General features: G+C 35.7%; 2 protein-coding genes across 4 annotated transcripts in view; one reads left to right on the top strand and one right to left on the bottom strand.

Annotated features, from left to right (window-relative positions):
* LOC129246242 (uncharacterized) overlaps positions 1 to 21,595 on the bottom strand; it is a 116,996-nt gene that overhangs the window by 40,209 nt on the left and 55,192 nt on the right. The gene's annotated exons all lie outside the window — the stretch shown is intronic.
* LOC129246240 (cytochrome P450 9b2-like) lies at positions 4,187 to 19,335 on the top strand. Its single transcript, XM_054884888.1, has 4 exons — positions 4,187 to 4,475; positions 17,764 to 18,265; positions 18,332 to 18,968; positions 19,042 to 19,335. The coding sequence occupies exons 1-4, from the start codon at positions 4,270 to 4,272 to the stop codon at positions 19,206 to 19,208; spliced, it is 1,512 nt and encodes a 503-aa protein (XP_054740863.1). The 5' UTR covers positions 4,187 to 4,269; the 3' UTR covers positions 19,209 to 19,335.

The raw sequence follows: 21,595 nt of genomic DNA, 5'->3' as shown, positions 1-21,595 counted from the left end.
AACGGGCTTAAATCATAGCTCCGAGGCGGCCAATTGATATCGGAATTCAAAAACGGTAGCCAAAAGTTCGAGTGTAACTTTGGCAGTGTGACAAGTTGCACCGTCCTGTTGAAACCAAATGTCGTCCATGTCATCCTCTTCAATTTTTGGAAACAAAAACTCGTTGAGCATGTCACGGTAACGCTCGCTATTTACTGTAACCGCGGAAGAAGAAGAAGACTCACCACTTTGGAAATAGGTTTTCAATATTTCCCAATTTTGTTCAAGCGTATAGCGCCCCATTTCGTAAATGTCAAACCTTTAAGTAAATTATGAACCCATTTGCCATGTCATTTGTGTTACCATTCTCAAAAAAATAGGTGGTTCAAAAAGCAAACGCTATATGGCCCACCCTATAAGTATATTTCTTTTTCCATACATACATATATATATATATATATATATTTTTAAAAGAAGTTAAAATCAAAATGACAGAAACATCATCAAAGGTGTTGTCGCATCAGTGATATTATATATGGGGCATGCTCCCACTAACACTATAACAAGCCTCCTTATCAGCTGAGTTGCACCGTGGGACCGTGGTAACATTTCGTTAAGATGGAGCCGCGTTTATGTCTATTAACACAACAGGTACCTGCGTCCAGCTTCCTCTCACATGGGCGTTTGGAGGTTATACGTTATCGATAGTATTCATTGCTTCCACTTCATAAGTGATTCTACTGCAAATGGAACATCGGAAAAGGTGTCGTAGTCTGATACCGTCTTGAGCACTAAGCTCAGGCGTCTGTGATTTGTGGTCAGTTCGTAGGCAGTCTACTTCCAGTCAAAACTGCTCCTGAATTCTTCGCTGCCTGTTGCGTTACCACTCTGCGCGTTGAAGATATAGTATAGCCCTATTATTGTTGCAAAACTTGTTGCTGCATACCAGCAAGTATTTGATGCGATCATCTTGGCGATTAGATTTTCCGGGCACAGCTGACCACCCAGAAGGGCTTCAAGCGTTAGGCGCTCCTCTCTGAAACGATCGTAGTAGAAGAATACGTGTTCCGCACTTTCTATCGCGTTGTTGCAGTTTGAGCAGAACGGGGTGTTTGCCAGATTAAATCGATGGAGGTACTCCAAAAAACAACCGTGGCTACTCAGTATTTGAGTAAGATAGTAGTCAACATCTCCGTGCTTCCTGATCACCCATTGGCTAATATTTGAAATAAGCCTATGAGTCCAACGTCTGTTAGTTGACGAATCCCATCTGCTTTGCCATTCTTCTATCGAATGCAGTCTCTCTTCAGCTTTTTCTTCTAATGACGGCTTGGCCCGTCGCCTGGCATAGAGACGGTCAAATTCATTTGACTGAATGGCGGCTGGTAGTTTGCCCGCAATAACGCCTATTGCGACTCTCGAGACCATTCTGCAGCCACAAGCCACCCTTATTGCACTTCAGCGAAGTACCTGTGCTGCATATTGTATGCTGGACGTTTTAGCTCCGGCCCATATTGGGCAGCGTAAGAGACTACGGAGTCTAAGACACGTCTTCTGCTACCTTCCGGGCCGCCATTCGTGTAAGTGCTCCATTGATAGCATCAGCTTTTGCGCTTACTGCAGATAGGTGCTGCTTGTAGCTAAGTCGCTTGTCTATTATCACGCCAAGATACTTAATCGACTCCTTAGAGAGTATTTCATGGGTGCCGATACGTAGTTTTATTTCCTCGGATTTTCGGACTGCCAATTCCAATCCGGATTTTGCCAACCATAGCCTCACCCTTGCTGCTGCGTCATTGCCTTTTGCTTCCAGCTGATCTATGTGTCTATCCGTAACTACAAGTGCAATATCATCTGCATAGCCTACAATAGTAGCACAGTCTGGTAGTTTTAGTTTGAGGACCCCGTCGTACATGACATTCCAAAGTATTGGACCAAGGACAGATCCTTTGGGAACCCCGCCAGTTATTTGGTATGTTTTTTGGCCACAGTCTGTATCGTATTGCATAATTCTGTTGGTGAAGTAACTACGAATTATGCGCACTAGATAACCCGGTGCACTTAGTTCTTTGAGAGACATTAAAATGTCGCCCCACTTTGCAGAGTTGAATGCTTTTTTGATGTCCAGTGTAATGATAGCGCAGTACTTCATATGCAAGTGCCCACCACTGATTGCTTCGTGCGCAATGTCTGTCACAGTCCTGATTGCATCTAGCGTTGGCCTCGCCTTTCGAAAACCATACTGATTGTCCGGTAGAACAGATGGGCATTCCAGATAGATTGCAGCCGGTCACATATGATACGTTCGAATACCTCTCCCACCGTATCAAGCATACAAAGCGGTCTGCATGCTGATGGTTCATCAGGGTGCTTTCCTGGTTTGAGGAGCAGCAAAAGTCGTTGCATCTTCCATCTATTCGGGAAAGATTTAGAGGGATTAGAGAGGGAACTAAAACAAGTTTCGTACAAATTCTTAAAAAGGTGTGGTTTCGTATCTACAGCTGGCAAAGTTTCTTATTTCGATCCCTAGAATATGATTCTCACAGAGCAATGGGCGATTTTTTTGCCTCCCCACAAATCGACCCGGCCTAGTGTGTATATATGGTGGCTATGATGGTTTGGGCATCTTCACAGAATTGAAGACAACTCGATAACTTAAAAGGCTGTCAAATCTTATTTGATGGGCAGTAGAAGACGCGGAAGACCCTCAAAAAGATGGATTGATGATATCCAGTGACCGGAGACGTATGGAGAGTTATTGTAGAGAAAGCACTAGCTCACCCCGAGCTGTAATTCCCATTATGAAGATGATGATGATATATTTCCGATTGCAAAGCCAGGAGAAATTTTCGTTACTTTCGTTCAAATACTATGTTATGATACTTTCTCATACATTCATACATTCTGACACATTCTTGTGTTTCGTATTTTGTGAAATACAATATTTCTAAAAGCTCCGAATCGATTCATTAATTATGATTGTGTGATGTTATCTGACTTAGCAGCTTTGCTAAACTCAAATTGTTTGGATACTTGGATCACTTGTACATTTCACAATATCAATAAATGAGCAAATATTTGAAAAGCTCTCACATTGATAAAAAAAAAAGCTTTCGTTCTCGCCCACTTGCGCCCACGAGCCATTGTGGAGATCTAAACTTGTTTATCGCTTACAAACATATGCAAATACACTTGAAAAAATAGCTGTAGAGTTTGGGATCAATCAAATAAGAATAAGGCTTGCCCGCAACCCTTAGAATTGAAAAATAGAGAAACAATCACATGAAAAATTATATTTGTTTTTTTCAAAACAAAAAAATTGTACGCAAACTATTAGAAACAAGAAATGAAGCGGACGGAACGGATTTTTTATGCGCACATATCAGTAAAATTTAACTTGCGCGAGGGTGTAATAAATATTATAATATATACGAGTATAGAAATATGCTTTCATTGATCATTGTCTATGAGTTTTTTTAGTTCCAATAATTAACAGCTGGCCCAAATTACATTTTACTAAAGTCTATACGGGCATATATTATATAAGTAAAGTTTGCTTCAATCCGAATTGGTGGTTTTTATTCGATCTCAAAAATACTTATGTCGATTTTAAATGAGGCAATAATAATAATAATTATTATAATTTGAGTGAGCTCGGCCTACTATTTGTGGTGTTTATTTTGATATTTTTCCACAAAATGAAGGCACCTACAGTTTTATAGCCGAAACATTTGTCAAATTTGAAATGTAGAGAGAGGCATCAAAGGGTTAACCTGGTGTTTACGGGAGACCACTTAAGATTCTACTGCTTTTGTTAAACATATGCGCGCGTACTTAGTACATAATATATTTTGTGTGTTTCCAATTCAGTTGATTAATTTACTCTTTCTCGTTTACCAGAGAGTTTTTCAACTCGTTGCAAAAAATGAGATTACGAATTCTATGATTTTTATCTTTTTCTTTTTATTCTTGATAAATAATAAGCAATTTTTGCTAAATACGCACTAAAACATGAATTTACTCATCATAAAAATTTGTAATGTTTAAGCATGCCGAACTGTTAAAGGCCGTCATATTAAGGACGGTTACATTTTTTTCTAAAGAGGGTTATTCTATAGTGTCCAGTTATACAGCCACAGAGTACAATATATTTACTGAAATACTTTGAGATACATAACAAAAAAATTATTCAGTCGCATTTAAGTTTTCAATGTGAACGGTTGCGAAATAAAGGATTTACTTGGGTTAAAAAACAACTATTCCACTCATAAAGGATACTTGACCAGCATCATGGTGTTTATCGAACTAGGGCTGGTGTCCTTGCTACTCGGCTATATATTCTACAGATGGGCCACACTCAAATACAATACATTTAAGGAGCGTGGAGTCCCATACGAAAAGCCATATCCACTAGTGGGCAACTCGGGGGCTGTGATATTGAACAAGGAAGGCTTCAACAAGACTGTGCTGAACTTTTATAAACGAAACAGAGATCAGTGAGTTTTTCGACATTAACTTAACGATAATATTTACAACACAGGGAATATAATGAGACATGCAAACTGATCTGCATTGGGCAATAAATCGCATCGAGATTTTTGCATCAGGCTTGAATGGTCATGGCCGTCGACTTTGTGAAAGTGTATATGCGAGCATTAAAACATGTGAATTTATGTTAGGGTACTCTGAGAAGTGTCACATTTTTTTTTTGAAGAACTCTTCATTCTTATAGAAAAACAATTCCACACCAAATTCTAATTAAATGTCAACCGTGGATATGCAAAAAAAATTAATGAAAACCGTCTTTTCAATAGCTTCATAGCACTTGCCCCGCCTTTGACAATAGCAAACACAACTTGAGGTGGCACAAAACTTGAGTGCATTCAATTTGCAATCATCAGCAATTAACTGATGCGTAAATTAAGTACAACCAGTGAAAAACGTTAGCACTTCAACAAACAGTTTTGACTATTTTCCTACTTTTTATGAATGTTCATTATTTCTCTTTATAACAGTGAGCACATTGTCGATCATAAAAATCTAAAAAAAAATCATAATAAAGAAAAAAATCTAAATTTTAAAACAATTTACATATAAAAATTATAAAAGATGTTTCACCGAAATGTTAATTTTTTATTCAGAAGTTTTAGAAAAAATTTGGGCACGCAGTTTCATAGCCCATTCAATCTATACTAATATTATAAAGAGGAAAACTTTGTTTGTTTGTTTGTTTGTTTGTAACGAATAGGCTCAAAAACTACTAGACCGATTTTAAAAATTCTTTCCCCGTTCGAAAGCTACATCATCCACGAGTAACATGGATTATATTTTATTTTGGAAATAGGGCTCGAGATATAGGTCAAAACGTGGACCCGGGTAACCTTCGGATGTGTATGTAAAATATGGGTATCAACTGGAAACTGTTGGTGAATGCTTTAGTTCAGAGTATTTTTCATGCCGCTCCGTGACTAGGGTCTCGAGATAGAGACCAAAACGTGGACCCTAGAATGTGTTTGTACAATATGGATATCAAATTGAAGCTGTTGGTGAATGCCTTAGTACAGAGTATTTTTCATGCCGCTACGTGTCTGGGGTCTCGAGATATAGGTCAAAACATGGACCCGGGTAACCTTTGGTTGTGTATGTACAATATGGGTATCAAATGAAAGCTGTTGATAAGTGCTTTAATACGGGGTAATTTTCATACCTATTGATGACTAGGGTCTCGAAATATATGCCAAAACGTGGACCCGCCGTGTCTTTGCACCGAATTAAACCAAACTTACACACATTGTTAAGTAAGTATTGAAAATGGGTTTCGTAAAGTTTGGTTGTAATCCGGAGCAGTGGCAACGGGTACAGCGTTCTTTTGAGCCAGCCATAATGTCGCTTACTTTTTTAACGCTTGGGGCGGAACTGAACTGTCAAATTGACAGTGTGAGTTACAATGTGTCAATATTTCTTTCTGATTTGGATGCCATAAGGAAAAAACGTAATATGTAAAAATTGTTTGTGAATTTTTTTGGAGTGGATTTTGGAACAGTGAATAATTTCTTACGAAATTTGAGAATTTAATGTGAAATCCGAATGAAATTATGTGTTCGTGGAAAAAACAATTTTTTTCGTTTGTTTTTTTTTTGAAAAATATAAATGGATAATGGTTAAAAAAGCTCCAATGCTTAATAAAACATATAAATTGAAACGAAAAATTCATGGATGATCAGGAAAAAAGACGATTGTTTATTCATATGCGTTGATTTGAAATTTAAAAACAATCTTCTTTTTTCCTGATTTTCAATTTATATTTTATATTTACTCAAAAACAAATAGAAAAACAAAAAATATTGTTTATGCCAAAGCGCTTGATTAAAGAATAAAGAAATAAATAATATGAAAACCATATATTTTCTGTTCTAAACCATATCTATTCTATTTTAGTGTGCCCAGCGAAGGGGGCCGGGTTTGCTAGTTTAGTATAAAGTGCAGTTAGAAGTTCTAAAAAATCTCGTTAATTTTTTATAATTTCAGAAGTTTTTCCTTTTTTTTTTACAGGTTTTTTCTATATAAAAAAATCACGCATGCGTTTTGTAAAAAAAACTGCGCAAAGCCATAAATAATCCATATATTTATTTAAACTACAAAAACAGAACATTTTAAAACTAAAAGAAAAATTTTTTTTTTTTGCCTAGACTGACTACTTTAGACTGACCAAAATAGTCCCATTTCCTTTCAATAAGAGAGCGATTTCCTAGGTCTGAAAGCATATCGAAGAAGTGCTTTAGTTCGTCGGACAGGTTGTCGTACATGATTTTGTACAAACTTATTGGATGCCTTCCACTTTTATCGACAATTGTGTATTTGTGAAAAATCTTATAACTGCAAGAATTCCACAATGGCAAGTAAAGCGAGTTTAGAGTGTGGATGAGAGCTGAAATACTATACGATTTTGATTCAAAAACCCGATGCATGAAAGTACCAGCAGCAACAAATACGATAAGCTTGACAATGCACCCAAATGTTCTTTCACAGTGCGATAAGCTGATGTTGTTGTAACGCTTAATAGTAATTCCTTAACTTAAGTGAAGATTTTGACTGTTCATAGATGAATCTTTAACTGCGAGTTATTTGCTGCTCAATATATTTTGTTTTGCCGTGTAAGCAATCAATAGTTCGGTAACAGTTTTACTAAGAGAAGAACTTTTTTTCAATTTTGACAGTGATTTAGTAAAAGGTCTGCTCATTAGAAATTTCTATAGATAGATAGATAGATAAATATAATAGATTAATTTATGTTTCACAAAAATTCCTGCGAAACTATTTACAACACTGCTAATACAATTTAGAAATATTTCTCTTTTTTCTAACACCTTTTCGTCCCATTTTAAATTACAATCCAATCCTATTTGACTTAAATCTTAGCACAGAAAGCTTTCATTTTTAAAACTTTTTGTTAAGAGGCGTAGGAGCCTGAAGGCTTCATGTGCAAAGAGTTTTTTTGGATATAATTCAAGTGTAATGCAAGCGTATAAATGTGACCACACTTGATACCTGTTTCTAAAGAAATAGCATAAGTTGGGAACAGTTTGGGAGCTTGAAATATTTCTTTATGGTTTGCAGTTGTAATTTGTCAACATTCTCAAACATACACACATTATTTCCTTACCTGCGCCGCATAACTTTGGACATCTCGGCGGACTGCTTGAAACATTTTTCATTTCACACCTAATTTTATTTCCTTCTTTAAAAAAATTTATTCCATGTGAAGTGTAAACTTGACATTGTGGCCTTATTGCTTTTTCGTAAATGTTTCTGGATTTTTTTTTACCTACTTATATATATGGTTTTTTTCTATTTGAGCCACTTCAATGTCAAGTGAACCAAGTATTTTGACGTGAATTTTTCTGAAAATTTATTTATTTGTTGAATTAAGTATAATAAGAAGCAAATTGGAAACATTTTCAATAAAAAAATTCTATCATTTTGAGAGGGTAAAATTTTGCGCAATTGGTTTAAACTGTTTTATAGTAAACCTTTAGAACCTGGACAATGATTCATGAATCTATTTTTATGAAAATATATTGAAGAGTCACATAATGCAATTGAAAAGATATTAGAGTAGCGCCTAATTTGATATTCTACATACGTACGTACATACATACATATGCATAGTGCACAGATAATGCAATGTATCTAATCATAAAGCTAATGTACTTATGTGTAGTGTATATGCATGTGTGTATGTGTGTATGCATGCTTACTAGTACGCATAAACATTTATATTTGTACGTATCTGTATGGATATTTTCACTTGATTTGTTTGCATTCGTATTAATTGCACGTAAGATAATAATATTTGCCTAGTTACGTACACTCGTACAGTGAAATCGCGATAAGTCGTAGTACAAGGCACCACAATGACAATAATAATACAAGTACAGTGAGTTATTTATTTTTGAAAATCAAAAAGTTCAACTTTATGAGACTACTTATGCAGGCCACAGACGAAAAACAATTCGAAACAATCGATTGACATTTCACGATCGGTTGAAATCGGTTGCGTGTATGCGGCGAAGTTGACGATTTCTCTCTTTTCTTTTGAACTTTCGAAGTGTGCACATAAGAGCAAAAGGCCACATTCAGTAAAACATTTATTGAGGAACATTGCGGAAAAATAAGAGCGATGAATACAAGACAGAGATGTAAAATTAAGAAATTTTATTTAGAAAAAATTTTATCTGAGAAATGTTAAGAAGTAGACAAAAACGCTATTATAGAAAGTGTGAAAAACAATCTTCCTCTCCCCCCTTCATTTCAAGCACAAATAAATACGATGCATGGCAATCATTTTTTTGTTTTTCGAATTCCATGTTCACTCAACAACGAACAGCGTGAAACTAAACTCGTCAACAAACATGTGTGGCAAAATTAGTTTCAACTGATTGCTGCAATTTGTTTTTCGTTTGTGACCAGCATTAAAAACCACATTAACAAAACCAAAACCAAAAGTAACGGCTAAAAATGATTTGAGATTTCCGATTTTTTGCAATAATATTTCGTCAATTGTGATTTAGAGATCAATATGAATAAGGAATACGAGTTATAGAGCAATCATCTTAGACCCGAATGACTCACATTCGGCTTCTTCTTTTCGCCAAGCGTTGGCAAGTAGCGAATAGATGAAGCAACTGGTAAAAATGAAAATATATTGGCAACGCGGGAATAAACCTGCCTTAAATTACATGTGTTTGTACGACACTGAGTTATCCCAGTCTAATGCAGAAAACAGTGAAGACCGCATGGAATCCCTTACCGCAGTCCCTTATCGTGCACAAAAACTCACCCCTGAGAACAACTGTGATCTTTTAAATACATATTTACACAATACATCGGTTTGTGTGTGTATGTGTTTGGTTGTATCTACACAATGTTGCCATTTATATTTTTGCTTACACACTTTTTCACACATCCGAGTTATCAGTTACCATTTTCCATTGTTTAATAAACCAAAGCCAAAAACCAACAAATGCAAATAGTTCATTTATCTATAATTGACATTATTCAACAGTATTTTTAAGCTATTTTAACAAAAATTATCATTTTTCTGAGTTTATTTTGTAAATAATTTCGAGATGTACTGTTTGGCAACACTGTGTGGTGAGAGAGCAATCAGCTAGGTCGGTATTACGGAATTTGATTAACAATCGTGAAATAAAATCTACGGTACTACGATACGGAAGGAAGGAACTTTTCATTTACATGGGGTTCTCATTAGTTTGATTGGAACAGCTGAGTCGGGATTGCGTTTACGGTGTTCACTGTTTTCAGCATAATGAACTATAGCCATACTCGCTAGCGGCGAATCTTACTCGATAACGTTGTTGTTGCTTTCGCATGCAAAATTTTCGTTAAGTTAATCGAGCATAGAGATAGCGAGCGGTGCAATGAAGAACAGAAGAAGCCTTTTATATTTTGTACGAGTTATCCAATGCACCGACCTTTGTTACGAATTATCGCCTTTTTGTACTTATCGAAATTGCTAGTTATCGCGACTTCACTGTACATATGTAAATGGATATTAATGTATAAGTATAACTTGCAATTAACTGGTTTTTCTGCAGACTGAAACAAGACTAGTAGTAGAAATATTGCGAAAGCGGTTCCAGAGTGGGCGAGGGTTCCAAACGGGGCGGAGTGTTTTAGTCACCGGTCATCCGCTAGTCCATTCAATAACGCAACCGTACTTGATCTAGTAACACAATATATATATATATATAATTGGCGCGTACACCCTTTTTGGGTGTTTGGCCGAGCTCCTCCTCCTATTTGTGGTGTGTGTCTTGATGTTATTCCACAAATGGAGGGACCTACAGTTTCACGCCGACTCCGAACGGCAGATATTTTTATAAGGAGCTTTTTCATGGCAAAAATACACTCGGAGTTTTGCAATTGCCTGCCGAGGGGCGACCGCTATTCGAAAAATGTTTTTCTTTTTCTTTTAATATTGGGTTTCACCGAGACTCGAACCTACGTTCTCTCTGTGAATTCCGAATGGTAATCACGCACCAACCCATTGGGCTACGGCGGCCGCTTAATAACACAAGGGTTGCTCATAATTCAAGTGAAGACTGTACTTTGCTCGAAAATAAACATGCATCAAAATATTTTTCTATCTAACGGTATTTCGCAGCAATAAAACTTCAGCAGCTGTAATATTGTGCTTCATTTATTGGTTCACTTGTATAGAGGCACTAACCAAATAAGGAAAAATAATAACAAATTTAAAAAATTTTATTCTCTTTACATTTATTATTTAAAGCTTAATAGTTTGTGCTGCCACCTTGTTTATAAATTACGTCGTAAACACGTATAGGAATTAATTTGGGGAATGGGGAATACGGTAGCCATGCTAAATTTTCAAGGTTTAGGGACGCAATCCAAGTTTTGACCACACTTAAAGTGTGTACAGATGCATCTTGTTGTAGGTCTAAATATTTGACGCATCGCGGGTAAGATGATTTCAACATAAAACTACCTTCGCGGCTGTGATGTCGTTTCAAGTACCTTTCTTTCTTTCTTAAGTCATGGAAATATTCAGTTGCATCCATACGGCCCATCCAGATTGAACTCTTTTCGTCAGTAAATACTAATTTTCTCCATTCACCGGGACCGTTGTTGGTAACAGAACTCCAAGCCATGTGGACCCTTGCAAAATCTAGTTTGGGTTCTTTGCAAAATTTATTCAAAAGAGTGTTTTTGTAATTTTTCATGCTTCTGATGTGACGCTTTTAGAATAGTCCTTCGAACGGTGGATTTGCTGGCTACAGTATTTGCCATTTCCTTTATTTTTGCTGTAGGAAGATCGGAATTTGATGCAATCCTAAGGATTTTGCAGCTTTCCTTCGGTGTCAAAGCCATCACAATTCTGCCTTTGTAGTTCTTACCAGAGGATCCACCTTGTTTCACATTAAGATCTCCTCCGTTTGGACTTCGACCAATCTTTTGACCATTTGGCGATTCGAAAGTCACTCTGAGGTCAAGATATCGATTTGTTCCTTTTGCGATCTGTTAAACCTTTCTGCTTTCCCATTTTATTAGAATTAAGAATTTTCGAACAAACGCAATGAATGCTTAAAAAACGCTTAATGCTCAAATAACGTAAGTTAAGTGAGCGCCTCTGAGCTGCGAAATACCGTTAGATGGAGTAATATCAGCAGTGAATTATCAGAAACCCTTGTGTTTATAGATCAAATGCGGTTGCTTCAATAACCATTTTCTTCCATAAAAATCATTGCCTCTAATCAAGAGAACCGGACTATACTCTGAATTAAATCCTTAACACTGTAAAGAACTTTGTATTCACAACTTCGCCTTGCTACATATTTACCTATACATATATGTATATTACATAAACTAATACATAAATCATAAGCAAATTTTTAAAACGGGCTGATGGCCTTGAAGCCCTGCTCATGCTTACTCTATTAAGCTTTTGATTTACTATAAGTTTAATAAATATTAATAACAATACCAAACATACATATGCAGCTACTTTAAGTTTTTGCGAACTCAGCACTGGTTTTGTGCAAAGAGGAATACAGCAAATACATATATATGTATGGAATTCTATGGTGATGCAGGGGGTAATTGGAAACCGCTGGCTACAGTATGAACAGATTTTGAAAATTTCGGCAATTTGAATTCATTAAAAATATCTAAAATATTAGATTCAATAATATTGTTTTTGTGTATTGCAAATTCAAAACGTGTATTTATAAAATTATCATTCATAATTTTTCGGATTGATATACCTCTTCTTTTTGCCAAACGATAGAAAATGGCGAATAGATGAAGCAACAGGCATAAGTAATCATAAGGTGCATTTCACCATAAGCTCGCTTTTACTTTCCGGAGTAGCTTTTATTTGGTTTCATTTTAACCGTTATAGACTTAAGACTTCCATCAATTGTTTCTGGTATTTTGTAGAACCGTTATCGTTTTCCAAGAAGCTGCACTTTTGCTAGTCTTTTTGGCGTTTCATAATGATAAGACACTAGACGAAAATAAGCTTCTGAAGAGATAGAAAGTGCAGATTCTTGTTTTGGATGACTTTAATTATAATTTTATTCAATTTAACCTAAAATGCGGAGGGGTTCGATATTATTACAAGACAAGCGTGGAAAAATTTCGCCTACAAGAATTCAGGCTTGTCTATCAAATTAATTGCAAAAAAAAAGGCAGAAGTGTTGTGTTATCCGGAATTTTTTACGGAGTCCTGAGAATTGCAACATTTTTAAGCCCGTTCGAAGAAAATTATCACTATCAAGTCGAGAACAGCGAGCAATCATAAGAAAAGCTTCTAACTTGACTAAGTCTTGCGCCAACTTGGCCGCTGTTGCTCAAAACAAGGTTTCAAAAACAACAGTTTGGCGCACATTACAGAGATGCAATTATTTAAAATTATCAAAAATAAGAAAAGGACCCCATCTTTTGCCACGGCACAAGTGCGTCTTCAGTTTGCCTAGACACTTAGACACCAACTGGGACACAATAAGATATTTGGAATATTTTTAATGTTGCCCAATTTCATATTATTTTTTAAAAAGGTTATATATCCGGGTGAATCTTGATGGACATGATGGTTTCTTAAATTATTGGAGAGATTTTCGCAAGAGCTTCCTCTAATTTTCCAAGCGCAATTTCGTTGTGGGTTCTGTTATGGTTTGGGATGCATTTACATCGAAACTCATTCTTAATATTTAGTTTACATCATGACGAATGAATAGTGGGGACTACAAACACATTTTGGAAAATAGTCTCCTTCCTTTTATTCAGGATAATCGGGAAGGGCCCGTCGTTTTTCAGCAAGACAACGCCCGAATCCACATAAGCAAGGAATCAAGGCAGTATTTGACCGATTGTTCCATAGAAACTATGGACTGGCCGGGGTGTTCTCCGGATCTAAACCCAATAGAAAATATTTTGGTATATTAGTCAGAAGAGTTTACGCTAACAATCTCCAATTTGACAACACCAACGAGCTTAAAGCGGCAATTAAGGCAGAATGGGCTTCTCTAGATGTAAATTTACATAAAAAGTTAGCAGAATCGTTGAAAAAAGGTTATTTTGTCTTACTAAAGCAAATGGTACTTCCATAGAATACTAAAATATTCTAGACGACAGAAAAAAATTGGAAAAATATACTTTTGTTAAACGATCACTTTAATTTTACACGTTTTTGCTAAACATTTTCTTGATGTATTGAAAAAAGTTCTAAATTCAGTAATGTAGCAGATAACTTTTGTTACCTTAATCGATGTGTAAAATTTTTATTTTCCTCTGAAATTTCTAAATTAAAATACTTTGAAAAATTATGGGTGTCTTATGATTATGGAACGCACCTTATCTTGGCTGCCTACAATTAAATTTGTTTGAAAAATAGTGAGTTAGGCCAGTTTTATGAGGTATAACTACACGTGCTGACGGCGAATCTGCTCGATAACTTTGTTGTTGCTTTCGCATGCTAATTTTTCGTCAAGTTAGATGAGCAGAGAGATAGCATGCTGATAAGTGTGACAAATTTTGGGAATCAAATTATGCTTTTAGATTTGGACAACGACCGATAATCACTATTATCTTTCATTTACGTCGCTGCTAGCCGCCGACGCCATAGAAAAGTTAGCCATTTAATTAAGCAAGTAATGCATTATTTTGCATTGAAGGTAGTAAATATAGTAGTCTACCAGATAACGGCAGATTTCAGAGAAATTATGTGAATGTTCTAAAGTTGTAGATTGACGATAGCTCCTCTGTGAATGTTCTACACTTTAAAGAGTCCGTGCTAAATATTTTGGCGATTATTTCTGTGAAGACTTGGGAAATTTGCAAAATGTCTCACTGGAGGGACTAGTTACCTTCTTAAGGGGCCCCGGTGGTCTAGAGCTCGAAAATGTAGGGTATTTTCAGGATTTTTTTTTACAATGAAAAGAATGAAACACGATATTTAAATTTTATGTTTTTTATTTAACTTCTTTTAAAAATAGTACAAAAATGACAAGCTAACATTTTTTTCTAATTTTAATAATTTTAAAAAGGCGCTGAAGTTCACCTTCCCGAAAAGTTGGACCTAGGCGGCGTTGTCCATTTAGGCCTTTCTATTATCGGGAAACACAGAAACCAAAAAATTATTAATCAGTATGACTGTAGCTATGTCCCGTACTAGAATAAAAGAAAAGAAATGACAAATCGGTTTTTTCAGTTTTTAATAAATAAAAAAATACGAAATAATTGAAATAATAATATGATTCTAGTATGAGCTATAGCCATTGTTGATGTGAACAACTTATTAAAATTTCAGACGATTGGATTGAATATTTTTTTTTTTTTTTGACAACACCAGGCCGGAAAAAGTAGCTTCGAGAAAAACGAGTTTAAATTTTGAAGTACAGGAGCGCGCAGACCGCTTTCTCCCTAGTTAGTGGGCTGTAGAAGCTATAATATTGGGAATTTTCGCGTGAAAATTTCACAGTATACTCTTAAGATACTATACTTTCGAAATATAGAAAAAACAAAAAAAATCGATTTTTTTTAATTTCTAGATCTCCGAGTCCCCTTAAAAAGATCTAAGTGGTTTAAGCAACATAGTTAGGAGATGGAAATCAAATACAGGTATCACAATGCTCCTTACTAATCTAACCTATGTAACCTATAGATTGAATCTACTAAGTTATATTTGTCCCACGAGTAGGCTTTTGACTGTAAGTCAAAATTGCTTCGTCAGCATTATTCATAGTACTATAACTCGTTGTGGGCTTCAGCTTCCTCCTAGAGCTCATGTTTTTCTGGTACTGGACCCAGTATTCTGTTTTCCAATATTGTTAATTGTTTAATTGTATCCGCTTTCAATCACATCCATACGTTGGCACTGCTCGAATCTGTGTTTTATACCTACATATATTTTGATTTTCGTTTTCCTACTCACGAGCTTCATTTTTAACAGTTGAATAGGTTTGAAATGTGATAACACTTTCACACAATTTATAGTTAAAGAAGAATATGAAGCATATTGGCATTTAATATTTGACTATTTTAATAATTGTTTTATGGAATTATAGTGCTAGCATTTGTTATATACAGAAAGAGCCAGCAAATAACAATTCTCAATCCAAAAATCCTTTTAATCTGCCTAAAATTCACAAATGAACCTAAACGAAATCAAATTAAATGAAAGACAGGGGTGTTCAAACCTTAATTTCAAAAGCGCTGTGGAATAGAAAATTGAGCTATTTGAACTTCGCCTTACCTAAAGCGCTTCAAGCAAAGCTACGCTCATATATTTTAGTATTGTTCTATTCATTTTTGACAATCATCGAAGCTAAGTAAGCAAAGCCATCTTGCCTTGGGCCTGCACCTTTAAAGTTATGTTTATTCTACTTTGTGATTAATCGTATTCTGTAGAGTTTGTAAAAGCTAATTAAATAAATGTCACATCTGATGTTCCACACTGTTGTCGTCGCGTAAGAATTTTTGCGCTCGATCGAGTAGCAAAGAATAGCAAAAACAAATGCAAACAAGTAATGATACGCAGATGTGCAGGTGTGCACAGAATGATATCCAAAATCAAAGTATATTTTGTTTTACAGATTTGATACAAAGTAAAGTAAAATGTAACATAGGGTTGCGGTGTGCAAAACTAAAAAATGTAGTAGGTGATGCCACTTAATTATGCTATAGCGCTCTGAACACACACAAAAGTTGTAATTGAGTGAAATAGGAACCACATTTTTATTGTATTATATATTATATCCAAGGATGATAGATTTGCGCTTTAACTATGGCGAAAAAGGTAATTGTGGGAGGAACTTCGACTGTCACGTCACATGGGAGATTCGATAGCCGAATTTCGCACGATTATTTCATATGCATTTACACACTCGATCAATCAATCGTTGTTCGGACGGCAACGAAGTGTCATTGGTTGGTTTTTTTCGTATACGCCTACACAATCTCAGTTTTTTTGTAAACACATCTCAAGTGCTGACGTCACTATCAATTCTGTAATATTCGCTCAGTGTCGAATAACGGTCTGTTAAAGATCATACTTTTAAAAATCATGGTGAAAAGATTTTAAAGGTGTAGGTACTACCACGCAGGCCGTTATTTACTAAGCTAAAGCTAAATTTTGTGAAACATAAAACGAATGACGTAGAGTCCAAAGTTCCCCTTAACAATTTTTTTTTTCACCATACCTAACGAACAAACCTGGTATCTGTCATCCTTGATAAAAAATCATAAAATTTGTTAACATACCCCACGGTGTGGTATAAGCCGTTAGACAAGTAATTCTGTTTACCGGTTAATATACATAGATCTGTTGATAACTCTTAAATATGTTGCATTATAGAGTGGGTTGTGCCTGACTATTATTCAGTGGTTCTCTGGTTCGATGTCCACTGTAGATATGAAGTATCAAATGATGAGAAAAGTTTGTTATAATGGTGGCGCTATCGACAAGCACTGGCAAACCTTCAAATTCATTACTGCCACAAAAAGCTTCCTCTCTCTCTCCTACTCTCTGCTACCCAAAATTTATAAACTGTTGATCTTTCCACGGCCTATCAACTATTAAACCACTTATGCGTCAATTTTAAGTACAATGGATGCGGAAGAAAAATTTCTTCTTATATGTAAATGTGGTTGAAATTTAAGTGAATTATGTGAATAGTTTCTTTGGATCTGCAGTATAGGAAAAGAGCAGCAACAGAGCGCGCAAAGGTCAAAATAAAGATTGTCATCACTCAAGATCTTTTTTTTTATTTAGTCAAAAAATATTCAAAACAAAACTGGATGATTAATTTTGTGCCACCTTGTACTACAACACTTTGCCGATTTCACTCGTGCTTTGCGTATTTATGTGCTTGGAATAAGGGGGTATGCTATCTTTTATACTTAGGCATATCCAGCAAATCGTAGGATTTGAAATCAGTGTGACTTGGGAAACCTATTGCGGAGATTTCTTAACGAAAAAAAAAAAAATACGGTAACAGTTTCCATTTCAACAAAGTATTATTTTCATTACAAACACATACCTAAACAGAGTTTGCAAGTCATATGATTTGCAGAACATTTCTGATTAGGACAAAGCACTTGTCCTGAAGGACAAATTTAATTTTCTGCAGGTGCAGCTGTTGGTGACATCCAATATATTTATAAATATATTTCAATTTTACAGTTATTGTTTAATTAATTTTCGTTAATTTTGATTTATGTTTTTATTTTGTGTTTTAGTGATATCGTGGGTTTCTATAATTTCCGGTCGCCGATGTTCGTGGTACAGAATCCAGAGTATATTAAAAAAATTACTGTTAAGGATTTTGACTACTTCGTAAACCACGCCCCCTTTTTTGCTTCTGATGATGACCCTCTCATAAATGGCATGTTGACTGTAATGAAAGATCAGCGTTGGAAAAATATGCGCAACACACTGTCTCCAATTTTCACCGCAGCCAAGATGCGCGCCATGTTTAGTTTGATGAATGAATGTTTTAAAGAGAGCTTGGAACGGCTACACGAGAAAACTAAAGGTGGCAAAAGTCATGATATTGAGCTCAAAGGATGGTTCACACGTCTGTCGAATGATATCATCGCTTCAACTGCATTTGGACTCAAGGTCAATTCGTATGTGGATCAGAATAACGAGTTTTACTCGATTGGCCAGTCGATCTCTAATTTCCGCGGCACGCAAATGATCAAGTTCTTCATCTCTAATACTATGCCAATAATTCAAAAGGTATACTTTATATGAACTAAAATAAACTATAATATTTTTGGTAAATTTTACTTAAAAACATTTCAGCTTTTAGGTTATAAGGTATTCGACAAAGACAAAACCGATTACTTCAAACGACTCGTTATAGACACAATGAAATATCGCCAAGAACATAAAATTCACAGGCCGGATATGATCCAACTAATGATCGAAGCTAAACAGGAGTCTGATCAAAACTGGTCCGACGATGACATTGTAGCTCAGTGCTTCATTTTCTTTTTCGCTGCATTCGAAAACAACGCGAACTTCACGTCGGTGATATGCCATGAATTGATGGAAAATCCTGATGTGCAGCAGCGTTTGTACGAAGAGGCGATGGAAGTACGTGCGGAACTCAATGGAAACCCATTAACCTATGAGGCTGTGATGAAAATGAAATATATGGATATGGTCACATCGGAAGCATTGCGCAAATGGAGTCTTGCCGGAATGATAGATCGTTTATGTTCGAAGGATTATGACCTCACGGACAACGAAGGAAATTTGGTATTTAAATTTAAGGCCGGCGATTATATCTGGTTTCCCATTGTTGGAATGCATAATGACGAAAGATACTTTGAAGACCCCGACTTATTTAATCCTGAACGTTTCAGTGATGTAAACAAAGATATTATAAAACCGTTTACATATTTGCCTTTCGGTGTGGGACCTCGTATGTGCATAGGTGGGTAATGCAGATTTTTCGATTTTTTCTCTATACAAATTCATATAAAATTTTAATTGCGTCCACGAATTAGGTAATCGATACGCACTCATGCAAGCTAAGGCCATGCTGTACTACATGATTTTGGACTTCAAGTTCGAGCGTTCTAAAAATACGGTCAAAAACATAATGGATGACGTACGCGGGTTCCAAGTGAACCCTATTGGAGGATTCTGGGTGCGCTTAGTGCCACGAAAATAGTTTTGGAAAAGTGTTTTTTATGAAATAAATGTAAATGCATCTGTTATAACTGTTATTAACATCCAATCAATGTAAAGCACATCTAAAGATATTCACAATACTCGGCTATAAATGCCATAAGTACTTATATTTTTTGGTTTCCCATTTGTTTCTTTTGTGGACCAACATCAAGACGCAAATATACGCACATACATATACACTTGTTTGATTTACAAAAACTAAAAACTTATATATTCATAAATGTGAAAGTTTGTCTTTTTGTTTATTTGCTTGTAGTTGATTGATTTAGAAATATGATTTCCAACCCGTAACTTATGGTCAAAGCTGTTGCCCCATTTATTGATCATTTAAAAATTCAGGCTCTTTCCAAACCTGGCAAACTTTTCCCGAGTCAAAAACTTTCGTATAAATACTAGCATTAGTTCTGCCTTTTCGAAGCTGGATACGAGTAATGAAGCGAAGCGAATAGGGACAAGACGAAGTATCTCCGACCATCAAGCAAGAAGTCAGCGCCCTCGCGTATCGTCACTGTGGGCAGTGATAGTTTTCAAATAGAAGAGACGTCGTTTATTTACGAACCAGCATTAACACCCATAGTACAAATTTGATTAGAAAATAATGGCTTTCTTTGTGTAAATTACTGCCTTGTATGAAAATTGTATGAAAAATATTTTTCATCGTTTTTGCAGCTTGATGCTTGGTGGCCTTCTTCGCCACATCGTCTGCACAGTTTTGTGCGATCGGGTTCTTTACACGCGCTTGCTACGTGATCGTATGCCCAGCATCTGCAGCACCGTACACTGTTCATTGACTGTATCGCCGACTTCTTTAGATTTTTCACCTGTGCCTCCATACACATATAAAGGGTGATTTTTTTAGCTATTATCTTTTTAAACAGTTGGTTTAAACAGCTGACGCACGTTTCCTGTTTTGTTTCACTGTCAAAAATCATCAGTTTGGCCCATAATTTAACCATGAATCGTCTTACAAACGAACAACGCTTGTAAATCATTGAATTTTATTATAAAAATGCGTTTTCTGTTAAGAATAATATACATATATATATATGTGTGTATGATGGTTGGGCATCTTCACAGAATGGACGACAACTGGATAACTCAAAAGGCTGTCAAATCTTATTTGATGGGCAGTAGAAGACGCGGAAGACCCTTAAGAATATGGATTGATGATATCCAGTGATCGGAGACGTATGGAGAGTTATTGTAGAGAAAGTACTAGCTCACCCCGAGCTGTAATTCCCATTATGAAGATGATGATGATATATTTCCGATTGCAAAACCAAGAGAAATTTTCGTTACTTTCGTTCAAATACTAATTATGTTATGATACTTTCTCATACATTCATACATTCTGACACATTCTTGTGTTTCGTATTTTGTGAAATACAATATTTCTAAAAGCTCCGAATCGATTCATTAATTATGATTGTGTGATGTTATCTGACTTAGCAGCTTTGCTAAACTCAAATTGTTTGGATACTTGGATCACTTGTACATTTCACAATATCAATAAATGAGCAAACATTTGAAAAGCTCTCACATTGATAAAAAAAAAAGCTTTCGTTCTCGCCCACTTGCGCCCACGAGCCATTGTGGAGATCTAAACTTGTTTATCGCTTACAAACATATGCAAATACACTTGAAAAAATAGCTGTAGAGTTTGGGATCAATCAAATAAGAATAAGGCTTGCCCGCAACCCTTAGAATTGAAAAATTATATTTGTTTTTCCAAAACAAAAAAATTGTACGCAAACTATTAGAAACAAGAAATGAAGCGGACGGAACGGATTTTTTATGCGCACATATCAGTAAAATTTAACTTGCGCGAGGGTGTAATAAATATTATAATATATACGAGTATAGAAATATGCTTTCATTGATCATTGTCTATGAGTTTTTTTAGTTCCAATAATTAACAGCTGGCCCAAATTACATTTTACTAAAGTCTATACGGGCATATTATATATAAGTAAAGTTTGCTTCAATCCGAATTGGTGGTTTTTATTCGATCTCAAAAATACTTCTGTCGATTTTAAATGAGGCAATAATAATATAATTATTATAATTTGAGTGAGCTCGGCCTACTATTTGTGGTGTTTATTTTGATATTTTTCCACAAAATGAAGGCACCTACAGTTTTATAGCCGAAACATTTGTCAAATTTGAAATGTAGAGAGAGGCATCAAAGGGTTAACCTGGTGTTTACGGGAGACCACTTAAGATTCTACTGCTTTTGTTAAACATATGCGCGCGTACTTAGTACATAATATATTTTGTGTGTTTCCAATTCAGTTGATTAATTTACTCTTTCTCGTTTACCAGAGAGCTTTTCAACCGGCTGCAAAAAATGAGATTACGAATTCTATG

The sequence above is a fragment of the Anastrepha obliqua genome, chromosome 4, assembly GCF_027943255.1.
Source record: "Anastrepha obliqua isolate idAnaObli1 chromosome 4, idAnaObli1_1.0, whole genome shotgun sequence".
Lineage (NCBI taxonomy): Eukaryota > Metazoa > Arthropoda > Insecta > Diptera > Tephritidae > Anastrepha > Anastrepha obliqua.
This window is presented reverse-complemented; position numbering and strand designations above follow the sequence as displayed.

Coding starts and splice junctions, on each gene's coding strand:
- LOC129246240 (XM_054884888.1), top strand. CDS start 4,270: ATGGTGTTTATCGAACTAGGGCTGGTGTCCTTGCTACTCGGCTATATA. Junction 4,476..17,763: donor TATAAACGAAACAGAGATCA/GTGAGTTTTTCG, acceptor TTTGTGTTTTAG/TGATATCGTGGGTTTCTATA. Junction 18,266..18,331: donor CTATGCCAATAATTCAAAAG/GTATACTTTATA, acceptor AAAACATTTCAG/CTTTTAGGTTATAAGGTATT.